At 49.7% G+C, this 21,524-nt stretch overlaps 1 protein-coding gene across 4 annotated transcripts in view; it reads right to left on the minus strand.

Annotated features, from left to right (window-relative positions):
• The window catches only part of CPSF1 (cleavage and polyadenylation specific factor 1), a 777,662-nt gene that overhangs the window by 624,654 nt on the left and 131,484 nt on the right, over positions 1-21,524 (minus strand). For all 4 annotated transcript variants that reach the window (XM_069621953.1, XM_069621950.1, XM_069621951.1 and 1 more), the window contains exon 6: positions 12,230-12,381. In XM_069621953.1, coding sequence (XP_069478054.1) covers positions 12,230-12,381 — 152 coding nt within the window. The remainder of the gene's footprint in view (positions 1-12,229; positions 12,382-21,524) is intronic.

Here is a 21,524-nt window from a genome sequence, read left to right on the forward strand (position 1 = left end):
GAAAGTGTATGCTGCCCGCACTGTGGGACTCTCCATGTCCAGTAGTTCTTTGGCTATGCACTGCGGAGGGGATCGTGCTTGTCGTACACGCACTTTCTGCCCCCCGGTGCGGAACAACAATGTCCAACATGTAGGACTTGATTTTTTAACCTGGAGAGAGTGAGACCCTTTTTCCCACTCATGTATTTTAATGTGATTTGGTACACTTTCGTTTTGGTTGTGGAGTCTGACAAGCTCCATAGGCATCATCTTTTATATTGTGTCACTCAGCACCTTCAGTGCAGTGGCACAGAGAGGTCTTTCAGATTTCCCAAAGGTCTGAATACCTTCTGATATGATATTTTATTTGTATCGCGCTCGCACACAAGTGTTTCAGAGCGCGACTAGGCAAGGGAGGGGAACAAGGGAGAACACAGCACAACATAAAAACGATCTTACTAGGCCCAGTGACATACACACAAGTGCATGGAAAAGGGAATGGGGAAAAAAAGTGCATGGAAAGGGGAGAGTGGAAAGTGCAGAAGCCGAGGAGCGCAGATAAAAAAAATAAATAGGCAAACTGTGGTAGTGCAGCCAGCAAGTGGCAAGTGCTGTGTTTAAGGCAGCAGACTGGGCAAGTCTGAATAAGTGCAGAAAAAGAAGAAAAATGGGGGGGGCTGTATGGGTACAGATACAGTCCCCAGTGTAAGGGGTGGCCAGGAAGCAGTGCAGGAAGGTGGCAGGGGGAGCAGGTACCTGGGCCCAGGGGACAGAGGGTGGCCAGGTGCACAGTGCCAAGAGAGCAGATCAGCAGGGGAGAAGGGGAACGAAGGCGGAAGCAAAGAGGAAGGTTTTGAGGTGCTTCCGGAACCGGAGATGGTTCTCCTCAAGTTTTAGAGTGGCAGGGAGGCTGTTCTAGAGGGAGGCCCCAGCCGAAGATAGAGATCTGCCCCCAGCTCGTTTCTTTGAAAAACGACTGACCCTGAGGGAGTTAGAGGTAGAGGAGCGAAGAGCTCGAGAGGGGAGGTATTTGCTGAGAGATAGCTGAAGATATTTTGGACCCAGACCCCAGAAAGCCTTGTGGACAATGCAGAGGGTTTTGAATTTAATCCTTGCATCCACTGGGAGCCAATGGAGAGATTTCAAAGCTGGAGAGATACGATCCCAGGGTTTGAGGCCAAGGACAAGTCTCGCAGTCCTGTTCTGGATAAGTTGTAGAGGGCGGAGAGTGGAGGCAGGTAGATTTAGAAAGAGGCTGTTACAATAGTCCAAGCTAGAGAGAACCAGAGCTTGGGATACCATGAGTTAATGGGGAAGGAGGGGAAAGGCAGAATACCTCTGAGGAGGTGCAGTCGGAAGTTTGACTTTTTAGAGACATCAGAGATATGGGGCGAGAAGGAAAGTGTGGAGTCAAAGATGACGCCAAGGTTCTTAGCCTCGCAGGTAGGGGTAGGAGGGGGGCCAAGGGAGGCCGGCCAGAGAATGAGGGAAAAGGATGGAGATGGTGTGCCGATGAGGATCTCCGTCTTGCTGGCATTCAGACAAAGATCATTGGCGGCACACCAATTTTGAATGGCAGTTAGGCAGTCAGAGATGAGAGAGGGAGAGGAGGTGGCCGAGGGCAGCCGCAAAATGAGTTGAGTGTCATCAGCATAGTACTGGAAATTTGAGCAGAAAATGGCAATGCAGTGAGCGAGAGTTGCCAGGTATTGGTTGAAAAGCCAGGGTGAGAGGTTAGACCCCTGGGGAACCCCACAGGTGGAGCGGAAGATAGATGATAGGAAAGACCCCAGTTGGACCTGGGAGGGTCGATCAGAGAGGAAAGAGGTCAGCCAGGCCAGAGCCTGATCAGTGATACCCAGATTATCACGGAGACGGTTGAGCAGGATGGTGTGGTTAACCGTGTGGAAGGCAGAAGAGAGATCAAGAAGGATGAGGACAGAGGGAATGTTAGAATCAAGGTTGGAGAACAGATATTCACGGATATTGAGGAGAGCAGTTTCCGTGTTTCTGGCCGCTCTGAAGCCAGACTGGTGGTCATGGAGACAACTAACAGAATCTGAATGAAGGTTAAGCTGAGAGATGGCCAGCGTTTCCAGGAGTTTGCCCAGAAAGGGGGTAATGGAAATTGGGCGATAGTTTGCCGGACAGGAAGGATCAGCTGTGGGTTTCTTGAGAAGAGGATGCACAAGGGAGTGCTTCAGAGGGGAGGGGGAAGGATCCTGAGGCAAACGAGTGGTTGCAAAAATCAGCAGGGGCAGGAGCGAGGGTGTCAGTGTGGTCCTTGATGGTTTTGGAGGAACAGGGACGAACATGTTTTGACGAGGCTTTCATAGATCGGACTGGTCTAGCGACCTCGTCAGGGGAGAAAATAGGAAAGGAAGAGAAGGGTGGTGGGGGGGTGCTTAAAAGGGGGTCTCCAAGCACAGACAGAGGGAATAGGAGGGGGAGAGGAGGCGAGGGTGGACAGGATGTCCTGGATTTTAGAGATAAAGTGCGAGGCAAGGGCATTGCAGAGAGCCTGGGAGGCAAGAGGAGGGGAGGAGACTGCTGCAGGGTTGGCAAGCTCCTTGCAAATTTTAAAAAGTTCGGCCGAGTTGTTGGATGCCGCAGAGACACAGGCTTGAATGCGGGCTCTCTTCTTAGTGCGGACAGAGAGTCGGTATTGCCTTTGGAGCAGGCGACAGGCCAGTTTGTCAGAGGATGAGCAAGAAGACCTCCATTTCCTCTCAGCCGCCCTAAACTTACGTTTAAGTGTAGCTGGGTCGGAATCAGACCAGGAATTGCACTTGGCTTTGGACTTCAAGCGGATCCTCATGACAGGGGCAAGAGCATCAAGAGTATCAGAGATGAAGAGTAGAGAAGGGACAGGGTTGTTTCGGGGTGAGAGTCAGCCAGGGGAGGAGGAGGGCGAGAGAAGGTGGCAGCGAAAGCCTCAGCTGACACACGCTTCATAGGTCGGATGTCCGAGAAGGTAATTGGAAGTGTTGGGGTGTGGTTGGCTTGGGGAGAAGAGTGAGATGGGAGGAGAGGAGGCAGTGGTCACTCCAGGAGAGAGGAGTGGTCAGAGGAATAGAGAGGGGGGGGCCAGGGGAGATCAAGACATCAAGTGTGTGTCCTGCAGAGTGCGTCGGGCCAGAGGGGAGGATAGAGAGGGGGAGGATAGAGAGGGAGAGGGTATCGCAGAGGTTGCGAAAGAGCAGCGATGAGGGACAGTGAGAATTGAGGTGAATGTTGAGGTCACAAAGGAGGAGGAGTTGAGTGGTTGAGGACAGGAGGGAGGAGGAGAGGTTGGCCCACTCAGAGAAAAGAGGTGATTTGCCTGGGGGTCCGGTAGAGAGTATCAACAGAAAGAGAGTGGCTAGGAGAGAGTGACAGCCTGCAGACAAGACATTCAAAAGAGGAGTAAATCTGAATGGGAATGATAGTTGCAGGAATCCACACAGGAAAGATCAGGGCTACGCCCCCTCCAGGTCTAGTGGATCTGGGTGCGGAGAGGATCTTGTAGCCCTCAGGGAGTAGAGTGTCAAGCTTGTGACAGAGCTATCCACGAATCATGACTCCGTAAGAACGAGCACTTCAAGGAGATGGCAGATGTCAGAGGCGTGTTTGACAGCAGAGCGAGAGTTGAGAGTGGCAAGATGAAGAAGGTTGCCGGCCTTAAAGACCTTCCGGGGAGGGGTAGAAATCAAAGGTACGCCCTGCGGAGTTGTGGAGGTAGCCTGAAGAGTGGCAGAGGAGGAGGAAAAAGTGGGTAAGGTAGCCAGGGAGTGAGAGGAGGGGACAGCTGGAGATGAGTGTTAGGGAGAATTATCTGTTTAGGCTGAATTTCCTAACCTAGTGAGTCCCCCAGCAGCTTTGCTGGATTTTTGGGGTTTATTTTTTTCTCCTGCCTCTTTTACCCTCACTCTTGGACATGATTTGAGTGTGTTCCTCTGACTCTAGATGTGTTTAATGGGCTATGGGGTCTTTTACTCCATAGGGCTTCATGTGTTTTTGTGATGTGTGTTACACAGCACCCTCAGTGCAGTGACACAGGGGTGTCATAGTGACCCCCCAATATAGACTCCATACCCTGGGACTGACTACTGTCTCCCAGGGCATGTAAAGTCACCATTGACTTTACTAGTCAAATTCTGAACAGAACCAGTACAAACCATCATATTGTGGACGTACTGGCTGGGGCAATTCGATTGCCCCAGGGTCTGTTAGTCGAGGGGGCACGTCTCCGTCCCCCCTGATCGAGTTTTGGCTGGTGGCAGTGGATACTACTTTTTATATTCAACCGCGAATATTTTCCTATGGGATTTCCCATTGTTTTAGGCTACTACTTTTATTTAATTATTTACGGTAGCCTCGAACATACCGCCGGTTTATTTAATTAATATTAATTCTCCGGTTGGTATTTTTTGCCAAAACTTGATTCTAAAATGGCGTTTGTGTTCTCTTCTGAGACTCCAACCCAAGTCGAGCCCTTTGTTCCACTTTTTGGCAGGCTTCTCCACAGAAGCCCTCCAAAGTGGTGCCACTCTGTCTGGGGTACTTAGGAGGGGTGGAGGGGGATTTAGGCACCCTGGACTGAGTTGCCTAGGCAACTCAAGTCACACTCCGTCCTGATTGGCCCAAGTGGTGAGCCGGCCGGCTCACCACTTAGCATGTTTGAGTGACAGCTAGGCTGAGTGAATGGGGGTTTGCTGCATAAAAGCAGGGCTTTGGGGACTGGAACTTCAGAAGTCGCCACAGGACCTAAGAATCCGACGAGGGAGAAGCTGAGCCGACCTGCCACGACACCACTACCGGTGGAGCCCTGCTGGACTGCCTCACCACTTTTCCCAACGACAGATCTCCCGCGGGAGAGTCTTCCTTTGACTCGTGGGGTTAACCAGTTTCACCGTCTTTTCTCTTTCCCGACGTACCTCGTGGCCGCCTTGCCCGTGCCAAGCACCCCGGCAACCGGGATACCACGTTTTACCACGACCGCAAAACAAATGTACCACCTTTAACCGGAAAAATCTGCAGCTGGTTTCTGCCCTGGTAGTGCAACGACCTTCATCTTTCCTCCAAGTCGAGATCTTCTCTTCCCCTGGACGACGACGAAACTTGCACCCACTACCAGGAACAACTGCCAACGCTGGAGGATCCTTCCCACTTAAGGTACCGTGTCCCGCCTGGCTTCCCTTGCTACCGACTGTACGGGGTAGATTTAGCCCCCGGCTTTCGAACCTGGGTTAGCCTGGGACACCCTGGCTAAACTTTCCTAAGCCTCTCTAAACTCTTTTTGAACCCTCTGCAAGACTTTCTAAGCCTAGTGTAACTGTGATCTTGGGCGCATTTGTGCTCTGCTCTCTCTAAGAGTGGGCCCAGCCTTTGGACTTTGGCTCACCAGTGACTTTTGCTCTTCTGCCTTGCTTATAGTGTTCCTGAATCTTAGAGTGGTGTACCTTTCCATATTCTGTCTTTTTCCCTCCCTTTCTCACAAACTTATTGGAGTGCAATCTAGTTAAGCGCTCACCTCTGTATGAAAATAAGTGGTGTTTTACTGTGACTTATCAGATAAGGAAAAAGAGGTGTATATATTACAATAGTAACTGTTTAGAATATCTTACAATAAGAGTGCTGGAGTGTTTTCAAACTGTGTTTTTAAATAAATAATTATGTCCGTTGATACCAAAGCGCTGGTCAGTGTTTGCTTGTATTATTGTATCTGAGTGCCTATTGTGTATACTTTGCATACTGCCTAACTCTTCTTGAGGGAAGTCTGACTGCTCAGCCACAGCTACCAGGTAAATCTGGGTGGTGCAGACTGCTACCAAGTGGGTTTACTGCCAACACCTGTAGTCTTAAATCTTTTGCAGTGGTCCCTAAGGGAATTGCACAGGTTTCTGCCTAACAGAGAGGAAGTTGATGAGGTGAGGAGAAACGCCTATCGAAGAGGAGGAGATTGGCCTGAGGATCTTGGACCATGACAGTGCCATTTAGGTAGACATTAAGGATGACTCTGGAGGAGTCGAAAGAAGCCATGAGGACATCCCAACGAGTGCCACCATTAATGGGAGAGGAGGAGATAGGACAAAGCTCAGAGATATGGGGGGTCCATAGATCCGGCGAACAAACAACAAAGAGGATGTCGGTGAGGGTCTGTCTGGAAGAGGCGCTGGTATAGGCATCAGCGATGGGGAGTCCAGGGTTGGAGGCCAAGATATCCTTTTTAAATTTCTTTTTTCCAGACTTAGTGAGAAGGGAAGGGTAGTTGATAGAGAAGCAGTTGGAATAGATGGGAGAAACAGAAAGCGCCATGAGTGGGAATGAGAAGAGGCAGAGGGAGGAGTAAGCAAGTAAAACAGTATTGAACAGTCACTGGGCCAGCAGGTTACAATCAATGGCCAAAAGTTAGATGCAGAAATACACTGAAGTTGAACTTTCAAGTAAATGCAAAAATACACCCAAGTTTGACTTTCAAGTTAAATGGGAGACCAGAAGTTAAGGAATGTAGAGTGGTAGTCAGATGGTAGAGGGGAGTATAGATAAGCTTCACATGAGAGCATGACAGGAAGAGTTGAGTACCCTCTGAGAAGGGAGTAGAGGTAAATCAAGGAGGGAACTAACCCAAACAGAATATGGTAAGAGAGTCATGGCAGTCCAATAGTCCAGGGAAGCAGCCTCAGTGACAATGAGGCTTTGGCTGTTGCAGAATCTCATGATGCAGCCTGTGAAGCTGACAGAGACCTTAGAAAGTAGACCTTTGAAACAGGTGCCGGCTGAAGCCTGCCGGACCCCCGATTGGCTTGAAAACAAAGCCAACAGCCAATTACTGCAGACGATGGAGGGAAGCACTTTAGATACACAGCCAGCCTCATGCAAACAAGGAGTCTAGGCAGCCATGATGGAAAACCTCAAACACACTGTGAGGCAGCAGGAAACATCCATTTCATTGAAATGAGTCAGTGCAATTTAAAGCAGCAGAAGGTTAGAACACACTGCCAATTTGCACAGTGTAATTTCTGAAATTAAAATGGTTTGCCAAGTGAAAAAAAAAGCTTTTTTCCGATTTTTCGTTTTTCTTTTTAAAAGCTTCTCTGGGATAAATTACAGTTTTCCAGAGCAGTAAACTGAAACTGACTTTCTAGCTCCAGCACACACACCATCTTACAATAGGGTGCTGTAGGGGTTACTTAGTATTCCCTTCGTCTAGCTTCTCATGTAAAATGTTTATGTTACCCTGTCCTCACTGATTGGCTGGTGGCAGTGGTTTACTTTTTACTACCAATATGGGACTTTACCGCGGGCTGCGTTCGCAGCCACGGCAAAACACCCATGGGTGCCATTTTTGTCAAAATGCCTGGTCGTCTTTTTTCATCATTTATTTGTAGAAAGGTCCTTCTTGAGATTTACTCTGCGCGCCAAACCAGGTTTGGTCCCTTCGTTCATTTTGCCTTTGGCGGGATTCACGAGTGAAGTCCACCTCTGGTTCCAGGGTATCTGGCAGGGGCAGGAAGCAATGGAGGTGCCAAAATCTCCCCGTGCTCAAGTCTCCTACGAGACAGGAATGCACTCTTTAGGTAAATGGGTGGCCGGCCGGCCAGGACAGCCACCCTACTTGTTGACTGACGACTAGGCTGGAATGAATGGGAGCAAGCTGCATAAAAGGTGAGGCTTTTTGGCTTTGAAGGCAGAGTTGAGCACTGGACGAAGGAATCCTAAGAAGAACTTTAAGAGGATGCCTGCTGCAACTCCTGGACCGTGTATTTGCCCGGTGAAGCCCTGCTGCAACTCCAAATTTGTAGCGACAGAAAAGCCTGTACAAGGACGACTCTACTCCATAGTAAGCCACCTGGACATCCTCTCGAAGCTGGTTGAGTTTCCACTGCTAGAACCGTATAGCCAGGGAGAGGAACACCAGTTTGTGTGCGTTGCCTTTAAGCTGGCCAAGAGCTCCAGGAAGAACAACTGGGCTCCCAGGAAGCAGGACTGACCGAGCCCGAGCCCCCTCAACAGAGTGCAGCACCCAGATGCAAGGAAAACCCATCTCGACAGCCAGGAACCGCTGTGTTGCTATTTGCGGTAGACGCATGGAGCTGAAACACAGAAGTGCCACTTGCTTTGCCGGCTGCAAGCGGTGACCGTCCCAATGCAGTGCAGGAGTCCACAGAAGTCCTCCCTCTTGTCCCCACAACCAAGTCCCAGGAACAGTGAGATCTGCAGAGCTGCACAGGAACAGAAGCCCTCTGCTGCACTTTTTCTTCAACCTAAAGGTACTGTAAAGTCTAAGAGAACTTACCTTTTGTTGTGCCACCTTGCTTGTCTTCATTGGAGAATTGCTTGGTTGAATTTGTAGAGTTGCCATCAGCTTCTTTACTCCACAAGCCTAATCAGCTTGTGGCCAAAGACTTTTTAAACATTGGAAAAGACGTTCTACTTACGTGCAAGAATTGCTTCAGTTACCTTGACTTTTGCCAACTTAAAATTGGCTGGCCTGGCTCCCTGAATGACTCCTCTCTTCTGCTTATGTGTTTGGCCTTCCTTCCAGGAAAAAGTTAACCGACTTGGCATTGGGGAGGAGTTTTGAAAGTACTTACCCACTTAAGAATACCAGTGTGAATACTTGTTTTATTCTGAACGCTCTTCTCTAACACAAATCAAGAATATTCTAAATTCAACATTGATTTTAATGCCAACAGCACCCTAGCTATAGAAGTCACCCGAGGGTGTAGGCAGTGCCTGTGTCATCTCAAATGGGCATTTGCCGATTTAAAAGAGTGTGTATTCTTTTAGTATATTTGTGTGTTGCTTTATATTGCTCCCTTCTGAAGAAGGCTTATTCTAACTGACAAATACATGAATCATTGTTTTATCAAGAAACCTTGTGTGTAAGAGTTTATTTGAATAGTTGTCAGTGTGAAACTCTGTGCAACTCCCCAACAGCTCACATTGACCCCTCTTGAGATAAGTGTGGTTGCTACACACGCTACCAACCTGTGTAGTGCAGACTTATAACAAAGGTTGGGTTCCTATTGCCAGGTGGTCAGGGTTGTTGTAGTGCACCCAAAGGGTACTGCATACAATCTTGCCTAACAAAGTTGGTGTAGTTCCCACAGGGTTACTACATACAATCTTGCCCAACAGTGCTAAAGTTCAGCAAAAGAGCTGGGGGCCTCTAAGATTGAAAGGAATTAGCACAGAAATGAGAATTCTTGCCTAACAGTGCCACCTTCAGTAACCGTCCGTTATACTGTAGTTGCTTGTCAACTGGCGAGTCTGAAACCGGCTGGTCCTGATGGTCTGGTGACTGTACTATATAAATATCATCATTGTCATTATTGTAGTACTGGTCTTGTTCCTGGCTGTGGAGGTCACCCTGCCTGGTCGTCATAATACGAGTCATCATATGGGTCTTGGTAGTAAGTGGTTTCGTGGGTAGCCGAGGCCGGAGTGCCTAGAGCCAAGGTGCTCGGCTGTGGCTCAAGGCAAGACTTTTTGGCAGGGGGTGGCTCTGTTGATGCCCCTGGCTGTGAGGCATCCCTAAGTGCTGTTAGTTGGTCGGGGTGTTTGTCCATGAAATCCACGAAACAGGAAAGTCTCCCTAAAATGTTATTAAATTGCTCTGGTTTAAAATGACATTCTGGTGGGAAGCCTGAGAGGACAGGGCCCTTGGAGGGAGTGGCATTTTTAGCAAGAGTGGGCTTTGAGGGAATGGCATCTTTGTGACGCATAGCCCCTGACGGGGTGTCCAAGGGAGTAGACCCTCTTCTTTGCTGAACTTGCGGGTGAGGCGTGTCAAAATTGTTTTTAGGCGACTTTGCCTTTAGTAGTGAAGCGCTAACGTGTTTTTTAATTAACGCTTGTATTTTCGGTGCTCTTTTAAGGGGACGCCGAGATAGCTTTTGACGCCTGTTCCTAGGCACGCGAAAGGAGGGCCTTTTTATATGCAGTGTCCGAACCGACCTTCGCTTTCCGCTTTTGGGAACGGTCGGTAGGTGAAGGCGTGCGCGAGGACCCAGGAAACTGAGGCTTTACTCCTGATCACTGCACGTGCCTTGACGCTCGACAATGCTGTCGATTCAACCGTGGGGTATGTCCTTAACGTGCTTGTGTGCGGTGTGGCCGCTGGGTGTTTTCTCCATCACAGGATCGTTGGCCTGATTCTAGGAGTCGGGGCCCGCACTTGGGGTCCGGACGGATCCCGATCGCCCTCGGCCTCACTCAGGACTCCGTAACTGCCCTCGCTGGAGTCTTCCATCACGTCCATGGAAGGCTTGGCCTGCATAGCGTGAGCAGCCCAGCGTTTCGTCCGCTGATCTTTTAGGGTTTTTGGCCGGAAAAGGTGACAAGATTTACAGTGTTTTTCAGCGTGATCCCTAGGGAGATAGTGGTTGCACACTCGGTGCGTGTCTTTCCAAGGGTATTTACGATGGCAGGAGGGAACCAATTTAAATGGGGTCTTGTCCATTATGTTTAAACTGGGCAGCTGGGTGAAAATAGGAGAAAGGGGATAAGAGAAACATTCTCTAAAAGGTATCAGTATAGAGAACCACCCCCCACTCTTCCTAATGTCATGGGCCGAAGTCTGAAAATGTCTTTAAGGCTGCGTCGGGGCACTAATTGATGAGTCGTCGATGCCATGGGTGTTCGCCAGGAGCCGTCGAGTAGATTAACAGTTGTTGCGGCGAAGCGAACAATAAAGAAAAGGAAGAAATTCTACCAATATAACTTTAGTAATTCAAAGACATCAGCCTAGAAGAGAACTCTGCATTTGCAACCAACTTCGATGGTGGGAAAAAAAACAATCTGAGGGACAGATGCGTGAAGGACCATGGGTAAAGTACATGTCATAGTAGGGATAGTGTTACTACTCACGCCACGTCAACGTCTTTTTGCGTTTCGAAAACAGATCTTTTAATACTCTGCGACTTCCACTAGATGTCGGACTATGCAGAGCATGTGAGCCAAGCAGATCCACAAGCTCCAGAAATATATATACACACACAAAGGTCAAAGGAGACATAATTGAGTTATTACAAGCAGCATTGTACAACCCTACACCTAGTTTACAGAGTAGCCCAGCAAAATATAATTTTGCTCATTTATCAGGAAGCTTCTTTTTTCTGTTGAACATCCCCTGCTTAAAGCATTGTGGGGTACTTTCTGCCGCCTGCTCCTACATTTCCTTAACACATCTTACAAACTTGTGTTGTAAATGTAAGAGCACAATTTCAGTCAACACCCACGTACTTCAGAAAGACAGCCCGACAGCATCTCCCCTCTATACTCTTCTGTAGTGTAAACGGCTGTCAATGGGCGAGGCGGCTCCTTCCCTAGCTCCAGGAGACCCTCCCTGTGGGGGGCTGAAGAGGTAGCTCACACCTTGTGCACATGCTAATTTATGGCAGCCCCTCCATAGCCATACCCGTGGAAGGCTGCCCTTGCTCTGGTCTCATTTAGCTTTGGCACAATTAAAAACTCTCCACTAAGACCCTTAGCTAGCAAGGGGCCAGAGACTGCAAACTCGAGATTGTAGCCTTGCTGGAAAGTGCCCATTTCCCCACTCCAAAACCCCTTCCGTCGCATCCAACACACTGCTCTTCACCATTCTGCAGCCGTCTCGCGCCCCCATGCCTTTCTTTATGCCGAGGTGTGCCACATGTTTTGATGAAGCTACAATCCACCTTCCATCTTTTCTGCTTGTTTCATCGTAAAGATCCCCCTGCAAGGTTGCAGCATCACTCCGATAACTAAGGTCTGGTGCAGTATCAAAACAAGGGGAGTTATGGCTGTTGATAGTGGGGGATGTTTAGCCTGTGAGAGCTTGTGGGAAACACCAGGGTAGACCTTTGGGCGATTGGAGCAGTATGCTTGCCCTGCCCGACCAATCCCCTTATGCAGGCCTGATAAACACCTTGCCCAGCCTCAACAGGTCTACGTCTCAGCAGACCGCTAAGCATAGCACCTGAGCGTGTTAGAGTAAGGTTTCAGTTATATCTCAGCCTGCTAAACAACATACAAAGAAAGGTAAATTGGGTGACTGCAGTCCTTCAATTTTAAGCTGCCCTTCCACTGCACAAAGAGGGGGGGGGCAGAAAGGAGGGGAGGAGAAGGGGAGAGAGAGTCATTTATCAAGTTACACAAGCTGAAAATTAAAGGTATTCTTTAAAAATAACGAGAGTCAAATAAAGCAACCCACATCAAATGTACTCCCTCCCTCCTCCCCCACCCAACCCACAGGGATGGGCAAACAATCAGTGCAAATGCTTACTTTTCTCCCATGAGACCTTCATGTTCATCCGACAGCGTCTCCCTCCTGAAAGGCAGCACCACCAGTCTGGTTCCATAAATCAGCATAACCGCACAGCGGCCATCAGGATCCACACGTACTTTGGGGATATGGACATTTTGCACAAACCCATCCTATGAGGAAATCAAGCAGAAAGGTTAAGGCAATGACTTCTCCGCATGGTGAAACATGTAAACGCAGTACAGGGAATAAGGACAGTTGCTGCAGAGCAATCCTTCATCCCATTGTGACATGGTCTTGCTCACCTAAAGACCGTGCCAGAGTCTAGCATTCACACAGAGAAACCTGTGCGTAACGGTAGAGTACAAAGAACAGCTCCACGTACAAAGCGGAAGGAGTCTATCCCTGCATCCCACTGGGAACGATTGGCTGTGTGCACAATTCCCAAAGAATTTTCTTTCACCATCACAATTTAACAGTGAGAAATAGGCTTGAACTGCATCAATTTTTCTAACTTTATCAATGCCACAATAAGAAACAAAAATGTAGGCTGTATTCTGCTGTTTATATACCCATCGGTAACTAAATATCTGAAGAGTTTTGATGAGACAAAACCATATGTAGATCAATCTTGAAATCTTTTAAAAAATGCATAAAATGTGCATGGCCTGTTCTGAAGTGCCCAATAAAAAAAAAAGGCACCAATTTCTATTTGGAAAACAGACTACCATGGTCACATGAGCGCTGCTGTAAATTAAAGTGAGAGTAGCACCTGCAGAGCAGACAAATTCCAGAAGGAGAGTGAGCCATGCAGGATGGTGGTGGAGGAGCACCAAGATGCAGAAGGAGAGTGAGCCATGCAGGATGGCGGTGGAGGAGCACCAAGATGCAGAAGGAGAGCGAGCCATGCAGGATGGCGGTGGAGAAGCACCAACATGCAGAAGGAGAGCGAGCCATGCAGGATGGTGGTGGAGGTGCACCAACATGCAGAAGGAGAGCGAGCCATGCAGGATGGTGGTGGAGGAGCATCAAGATGCAGAAGGAGAGCGAGCCATGCAGGATAGCGGTGGAGGAGCACCAACATGCAGAAGGAGAGCGAGCCGTGCAGGATGGTGGTGGAGGTGCACCAACATGCAGAAGGAGAGTGAGCCATGCAGGATGGTGGTGGAGGAGCATCAAGATGCAGAAGGAGAGCGAGCCATGCAGGATAGCGGTGGAGGAGCACCAACATGCAGAAGGAGAGCGAGCCGTGCAGGATGGTGGTGGAGGTGCACCAACATGCAGAAGGAGAGCGAGCCGTGCAGGATGGTGGTGGAGGTGCATCAAGATGCAGAAGGAGAGCGAGCCATGCAGGATGGTGGTGGAGGAGCATCAAGATGCAGAAGGAGAGCGAGCCATGCAGGATGGCGGTGGAGGAGCACCAACATGCAGAAGGAGAGCGAGCCATGCAGGATGGTGGTGGAGGAGCACCAAGATGCAGAAGGAGAGTGAGCCATGCAGGATGGCGGTGGAGGAGCACCAAGATGCAGAAGGAGAGTGAGCCATGCAGGATGGCGGTGGAGGAGCACCAAGATGCAGAAGGGGAGCGAGCCATGCAGGATAGCAGTGGAGGAGCACCAACATGCAGAAGGAGAGCGAGCCATGCAGGATGGTGGTGGAGGAGCACCAAGATGCAGAAGGAGAGTGAGCCATGCAGGATGGCAGTGGAGGAGCACCAAGATGCAGAAGGAGAGTGAGCCATGCAGGATGGCGGTGGAGGAGCACCAACATGCAGAAGGAGAGCGAGCCATGCAGGATGGTGGTGGAGGAGCACCAAGATGCAGAAGGAGAGTGAGCCATGCAGGATGGCGGTGGAGGAGCACCAACATGCAGAAGGAGAGCGAGCCATGCAGGATGGCGGTGGAGGAGCACCAACATGCAGAAGGAGAGCGAGCCATGCAGGATGGTGGTGGAGGAGCACCAAGATGCAGAAGGAGAGCGAGCCATGCAGGATGGCGGTGGAGGAGCACCAAGATGCAGAAGGAGAGTGAGCCGTGGTGGAGGAGCACCAAGATGCAGAAGGAGAGTGAGCCATGCAGGATGGCGGTGGAGGAGCACCAAGATGCAGAAGGAGAGTGAGCCACCAAGATGCAGAAGGAGAGTGAGCCATGCAGGATGGAGGTGGAGGAGCACCAAGATGCAGAAGGGGAGCGAGCCATGCAGGATAGCGGTGGAGGAGCACCAACATGCAGAATGAGAGCGAGCCATGCAGGATGGTGCTGGAGGAGGAGCACCAACATGCAGAAGGAGAGCGAGCCGTGCAGGATGGTGGTGGAGGAGCATCAAGATGCAGAAGGAGAGTTAGCCATGCAGGATGGTGGTGGAGGTGCACCAAGATACAGAAGGAGAGCGAGCCGTGCAGGATGGTGGTGGAGGAGCACCAAGATACAGAAGGAGAGTTAGCCATGCAGGATGGTGGTGGAGGAGCATCAAGATACAGAAGGAGATCAGCACGCTGCGAGTCTGGAAAGCTGGGGAACAAACTCTGCCGAGCAGAGCAAAACAACTCCCTATGAGGCAGTGAAGCAGTGCATAGACTGGAATGGGAGTAACGCTGTGCACTGGCAAGAGAACAAGCTACCAAATATTCACAAAGCTTGCGGGAAGGAAACCATGGACAAGCTATGGGGCCGGCAGCAGTAGTGAGCCGTAGAAACGCCAGACAGCTGACACATGCCACCAAGAGGAGGAATTGTGTGAAACGAGTGATGCTTCATTCAGAGAGTTGGAGGCCACTGAGAGAAGCAATTGCGAGAAGTAATTGACACTGTGTTCTGACAATTATAGTGAAACCTCCCTAGTGTTCATTTCTAGGAGAAAGCTATTTTATAAAGAGATACACTGCACTAGGAGGCGTCCTTCTACAGCCTATTCAGCCAAGAGAAGGGCACTGTGGTTTATTGTTATTGTTATTGTTATTTTGCATTTATATAGCGCCTTATATACCATTGGTATGGTCTGAAGGCGCTGGTAGGTTGAACGCCCTCGGGAACCGAAGTTCAGGTCAGTATAGAGAGTAGAGGGAGTCCAAAAGTGCGTGTGCGCACTAGGTATGTGTGCAGCTGGTGCGGAAATCGAGTGGTAGCTGCTTCTTAGTTGTAGGTGTGGTGGTTGAGAGGTCAGGAGTATGTGTTTGCTCTGGTCGGTTTTACCCAGAACGAGTGTGGCTGCGTTAGGCCTGAGGAGAACGCCTGGCTGGGGGGTGTGAATCCAGCAATGATTACTTAGAGTGATGTGGAGTAAGAGGGAGATGTGGATATGAGAACAGTTATACCGAATGGTGTCATAGTATCTCTGTGTTCTAGATGAGTGGTGGTGTAAGAGGGAGAGTAAGCGTGGGGTGTGGTAATGATGTATGTTTTCAAGTGTTTCCTTCATTCCAAAGCATATTGAGCATCGTCAGTTGTACATATTCGTCCGTTCCTCATATTCGTCCGCTCCACACATTCGTTCAGTCATTATCATCGTCTAGTTCACACCCTCGTACACTTCTAAACGCTGCTGGGAACAGTTCTGAATTCAACTTTCACAGAGAGGCTATTGGGTGCAACTTTCAGGTGTAACTGGGTATGCTTCTAAAATGCTATTGGGTACACTTCTAAATGCAGGTGGGAACGGTTTTACAATCAGCTTTCAGATAGGCTATTGGGTGCAGCTTCTAAATGCAATTGGGTGTATTTCTAAAATGCTGTTGGATACACTTCTAATTGCAAGAGGGTACAATTCTAATTCAACTTTCTATGAGGAGGTGCGGGGTACAGTTCTAGTTGCGAGGGGGAACAGTTCTTAATTCAACTTTCACAGAGAGGCTATTGGGTGCAGCTTCTGAATGCAATTGGGTACACTTCTAAATGCCGTTGGGTACACTTCTACATGCAAGAGGGAACAATTCTAATTCAACTTTCTCAGAGAGGCTATCCGGCGCAACTTCCAACTGCAATTGGGTACACTTCTAAATGGAGGTGGGAGCAGTTCTAATGTGGGTGGTAACAGATCTAAATTCAACTTTCACAGAGGCTATCGGGCGCAGCCTCTAAATGCGACTGAGTACACTTCTAAATGCAGGTGGGAACAATTTTAAATTCAACTTTCACAGAGAGGCTAATTGGGGACAGCTTCTAAATGCAAATTCTAGTGTATCTTTCTCAGAGGGCTATCCGGCGTACTTCTAAATGCTAACATTCACAATTCCATCTAAGAGTGGACATGCTAATATTCACAATTCCATCTAAGAGTGGACATGCTAATATTCACAATTCCATCTAAGAGTGGACATGCTAACATTCACAATTCCATCAAAGAGTGGACATGCTAACATTCACAATTCCATCTAAGAGTGGACATGCTAACATTCACAATTCCATCTAAGAACATGCTAACATTCACAATTCCATCTAAGAACATGCTAACATTCTCAATTCCATCTAAGAACATGCTAACATTCACAATTCCATCTAAGAACATGCTAACATTCACAATTCCATCTAAGAGTGGACATGCTAACATTCACAATTCCATCTAAGAGTGGACATGCTAGTATTATGGCACTCTATGTTATTGGTAGGTAAGATAGAGTGGCGGGGGTTTTCTGGAGTAGAGTGATTGCTCTACTCCCCACCCATGCCACACTCACGGTTTTTGTTGGTGTTTGTTGGCTTCCTTGGCGTCCCCTGCGGACACCTGCTGACACATCCTGGAGCCGCCTCTGTAGGAGCCGCCCTTCGCCAGAGGGGCTGCCGGGCAGAGGCCAAACACTAAGCTCTGCGAGCTGTGGATCATTCTCACATAGTCTTGACAAGCAAAGGCAAGAGGGGCCTGATGTTGATTTCTGGGAGGCTGTTTGTTACTACATCAATTCTTGACAGTGTGCAAGACTACACATTATCTGTTTGGTATTAGGTATCCCAACTTGTGGTTAGGTCTGCACTACACAAGTTGGTAGTGTGACTGAGCAGCCAGGCCCTACCTCAAGAGGGGTAAATGGGAGCTGTAGAGCTGTACAAATGAAATTCGCAAATACAAGTATCCCAGTAGAACAAGTTACTTTCTTACTTGGTAACCTTCTTTCGATGGGATGTTCCGACGACGTATTCCACATCTATGACAGGTAATCGCCACAGCTGTGCTGCTTCGGAACCTTTTTGGCGTCTGCGTCCTGCGTCGATGACGTCGATACGCTGTCCTCGAGGATCTCCGTCGAGCCGACGTCACCGGATGTTATAAGTAGGACGCACGACCTCCATAGCCTCAGTTGTAGTTTTTTCCCCAGAAAGTGTGGCACCAATCGTCTGCCAGTATGACCACAGAAAGCCTTGCGGAAACGTAAGCTGCAATCGCATAAGAATTTCTGTAGCAGGGCAGGCTGGGAGGGAACGATGTGGAATACATAGTCGGAACATCCCATCGAAAAAAACGTTACCAGGTAAGAAAGTAACTAGTTCTTCGAAGGGATTGGTTCCTCCAACGTATTCCACATCTATGACAGACTCCCAAAGCAGTACCAATGTATGGAGGAGGGAAAAGAATTTAGAAACTTAGAATGCCCAATAAAATTGCAGAATAGAATACCGCCTTGCCAAAAGCCAAGTCATGCCCATGGATAGAATCCAGGGAGTAGTGTTTTACAAAAGTATGGACAGAGGCCCATGTGGCTGCTTTCACAAATGTTACGAATGGGAACACCCCTCTACAGAGCAGTAGAGGCATCCACACCTCTAGGAGAATGGGCCCGTAAGCCTTCCGGAGAGTCCTTACCCGCCCAGCAGTAACATTCAGAAATTGTCACGATAATCCATCTAGACACAGTCTGCTTAGTAACAGCTTGTCCCAAACACCTTCCAGCGTATCCTACAAAGAGTTGATCGTCCACTCTGACCCGGGACATTTGTGAGATGTAGAAACTTAAAGCTCTCCTAGGATCCAACCTACGGAGCCTCTCCTCTTCCTTACCAGGAGGTAGTGAAGGATAGAATAATGACCTTCTGGCTTAAATGAAATTCCGACAACTTTCGGAAGAAAAGAAGGACGAACCCCAAGGACAACCCTGTCCTTATGAATCACTGAAGGGTGGCTTAGCGAGCGGAAGTAACCGCAACTAAAAATACAGTTTTAAGGATCAACAGTTTCAAAGGACAACAATGTAAAGGCTGAAATGGAGCACCCATTAGGAATTTTAGAACCAAGTTAAAATCCCAACCGGGCACCTGGAAAGGTAACGGTGGGAACACATTAGTGAGCCCTTTCAGAAACTGTGACATTAAAGGAATCTTAAAGTAAGAACACTCCTCAGACGAGCGCTTAAATATAGACAGCGCCGCCAGATAACCTTTAATGGTACCCACTTGCAGGCCCTTGTGGGCTAACGAAAGCAAAAAAGACAGAACCACAGAAATGGCACATGAAAAAGGATCCACATTCTCAACCCTGCACCAGTCGCAGAACTTTCTCCAACGGCAACGGTACAGGGACTTTGTTGCAGGCCTTCTGACCGAAAGCAACACCTCCATCACGTCTTCAGGGAGGTCCCAATCCTTATACCTCAACCTTTCAGAAGCCAAGCATGAAGGTTGAGGGATTTGACCTCTGGATGGAGAACCTGACCCCCCCCCTCCAGTGAGAGCAGATCGTCTCCATAGGGAAGACGGCTTGGAGGGCAGATGGACATGTTGAGAAGGTCCGGGTACCACGTTCTCCGGGGCCATGCTGGAGCAATGAGGATCACTCGGGAACCGAACCTCCGTAACCGCCTCAGCACTTGCGAAATGACGGGGACTGGAGGAAACACGTACAGCAGTTGGAAGGACCACTCCACAACAAACGCGTCCCCTAAGGCTCCTCTTGGAGGAAATTCCCGCAAGCAGAATCTTTCGCACTTCCAGTTGGTGGCGAAGAGATCCACTTGAGGAGTCCCCCAAAGGGCGACTATCTCCAGGAGAATCTCCTGAGCCAGCTCCCACTCGTGAGAGGCCGTGCTCTACCTGCTCAGAGCGTCCACCGCCTCGTTTTTGTCTCCAACCAGATGAACTGCCGAGATCGAAATTTCCTGCTGGATGGCCCAGAACCAGAGCTGCACCGCCCCTCTGCACAGAGGAAGTGACCCTGCCCCCCCCCCTTTTTGTTGAGGTAGTGCTCATGGACACTGTTGTCCGTCAGAATCAGGACATTCTTCCCTCGCACAGTCGGCAGAAAAGCCTTCAGGGCAAGCCTGATAGCTCTCAGCTCAAACAGATTGATATGGAGTCTGGACTCCGACGGAGACCAACAACCGCTGACTGTCAACTCGTTGGCATGAGCCTCCCACCCCTTGAGGGATGTGTCCGTCACGATCGTCACCTCCGGCCAGGGTAGCCAAAATGGAGCCCCCTTCATCAGATTGCCTTCGACGGCCCACCACAGGAGATCCTGGGCAACCGAGGTCAGCACCTGAACGGGTTCCGACATCCTGCCGGAGGACTGCGACCACTGCATCTTGAGAGCCACTGCAGAGATCTCATCCACAGCCTGGCCTCTGGCACTGGGAGAATGCAGGATGCCATGAGACCAAGCATCCTCAAGAACTCGAACGCCGGGAGACTCTGGGCAAGTTGAAACTTTTGCACCATCTGCAGAATGTGTTGAGCCCTCACCTGGGGAGGGAAACACTGTCCCAGGGATGTGTCGAGTACTGCTTCGATGTACTGGAGCCGCTGGGTTGGCGTCAAGTAGGACTTCTTTAAGTTGAGGGAGAAGCCCAGCCTGTGAAGGGAGTGGCAGGTGACTGACAGATGATCCAGGACTTGCTCGGGAGAGCGCGCCCTGATCAACCAATCGTCCAGGTAGGGGTAGACGTGAATCCCCCCTTTCCTGAGATGCACTGCCAACACCACCATGAGCTTGGTGAAGACCCTCGGGGCAGAGGTCAATCCGAAGGGCAGGACCCATAACTGAAAATGCGATTCGCCAACCGCGAACTTCGGGTACTTCTTGTGCTTGGGATGAATCGGCACATGAAAATAAGCGACCTTGAGGTCGAGAGACACCAACCAGTCCTGAAGTTGAAGGGCCTGGAGGACTTGAGAGAGAGTAACCATATTGAACTTGTCCTTCCTGAGGAGCTTGTTCAAACCACACAAATCCATGATGGGTCTCAATCCCCTGTCTTTTTTCGAAATCAAAAAATATGGGGAATACCATCCCTTGTTCCTCTCCACTACAGGCACCAGTTCTATGGTGCCTTTCTCCAGCAGGGATTTCATTTCATACGCAAGGAGCGGATCCGGACTCTTCAATGAGAGATTCCCTGGTGGATTGCCGTGAGGCCTCTGCCGGAAAGGAAGACAGTAGCCATGGGCTATGATCTCCAGAACCCACACATCTGAAGTAATGGCATGCCATTCTACAAGATGCTGCGCCAGCCTTCCCCCAACCAGCGAACCATGGGACATGGCCTCATGACGGAGCTGAAGCGGCTGCGGCAGTGCCTGAGGGCAAAGAGGCAACTGCTGGAGCGGCCTTGGCACCTCGAGTACCCCGTTTTCCACCTCTGGTACTCCTACGTTGGCCCCTTTGACTTGCAGCTCCCCTCGATCTACCAAAGGTAGAGTAGTATCGAAAAGAACCTCCCCTCCATTGCTGTCCCCTAGGACGAAAAAGCGGCGGTTAGCAGACTGCAATGCTCAACGACTTCGCTGCAGCCTTCAAGGTCTGCAACCTCTCAAGGCTCTCGTCAGCCTTGCTGCCAAAAAGATGTTCACCATCAAAGGGCATGTTGAGAAGTCGGGCTTGCACATCAGGAGCAACCACGACTTCGGCAACCACGTAAATCTGCGCATCACGATGCTCGCCGCCATGGACCGGCTGACACAGTCTGCCACGTCCAGACCTGATTGAATGGATTCACATGCATCCTTGCCATCCTGTACAAGGGCAAGAAAGCCATCCCGTTCCTCCCCTTTGGGAATATGTTCAGCCGCTAACAAAACAATTCCACAGAGTGTGAGTGAAACGTGCTAAGGCGCACACAGAGTTGGCTGCTTTCCCTCTGAAGAAAAGACTTTCTTCGCCCAACCGTCAAAACGTTTGTCGTCCCTATCAGGAGGGATGGTAGGGTACGACGCCTGTTTTTCTGGGGCCGTAGCCGCCTGCACCACCAAACTCTTTGGAGTAGGGTGCATGGACAAGCAGCCGGGGTTGCCACTGGCTGGGCGGTACTTTTTCGGCAACGACTTACCCACTGCCGGAAGACTCTCCGGCGCAGTCCAAGCCGCTGCCCCCCTTCTTTGCAAGGCCATATGGAATA

The sequence above is a fragment of the Ambystoma mexicanum genome, chromosome 5q (assembly GCF_040938575.1).
Source record: "Ambystoma mexicanum isolate Mex_15411 chromosome 5q, UKY_AmexF1_1, whole genome shotgun sequence".
Lineage (NCBI taxonomy): Eukaryota > Metazoa > Chordata > Amphibia > Caudata > Ambystomatidae > Ambystoma > Ambystoma mexicanum.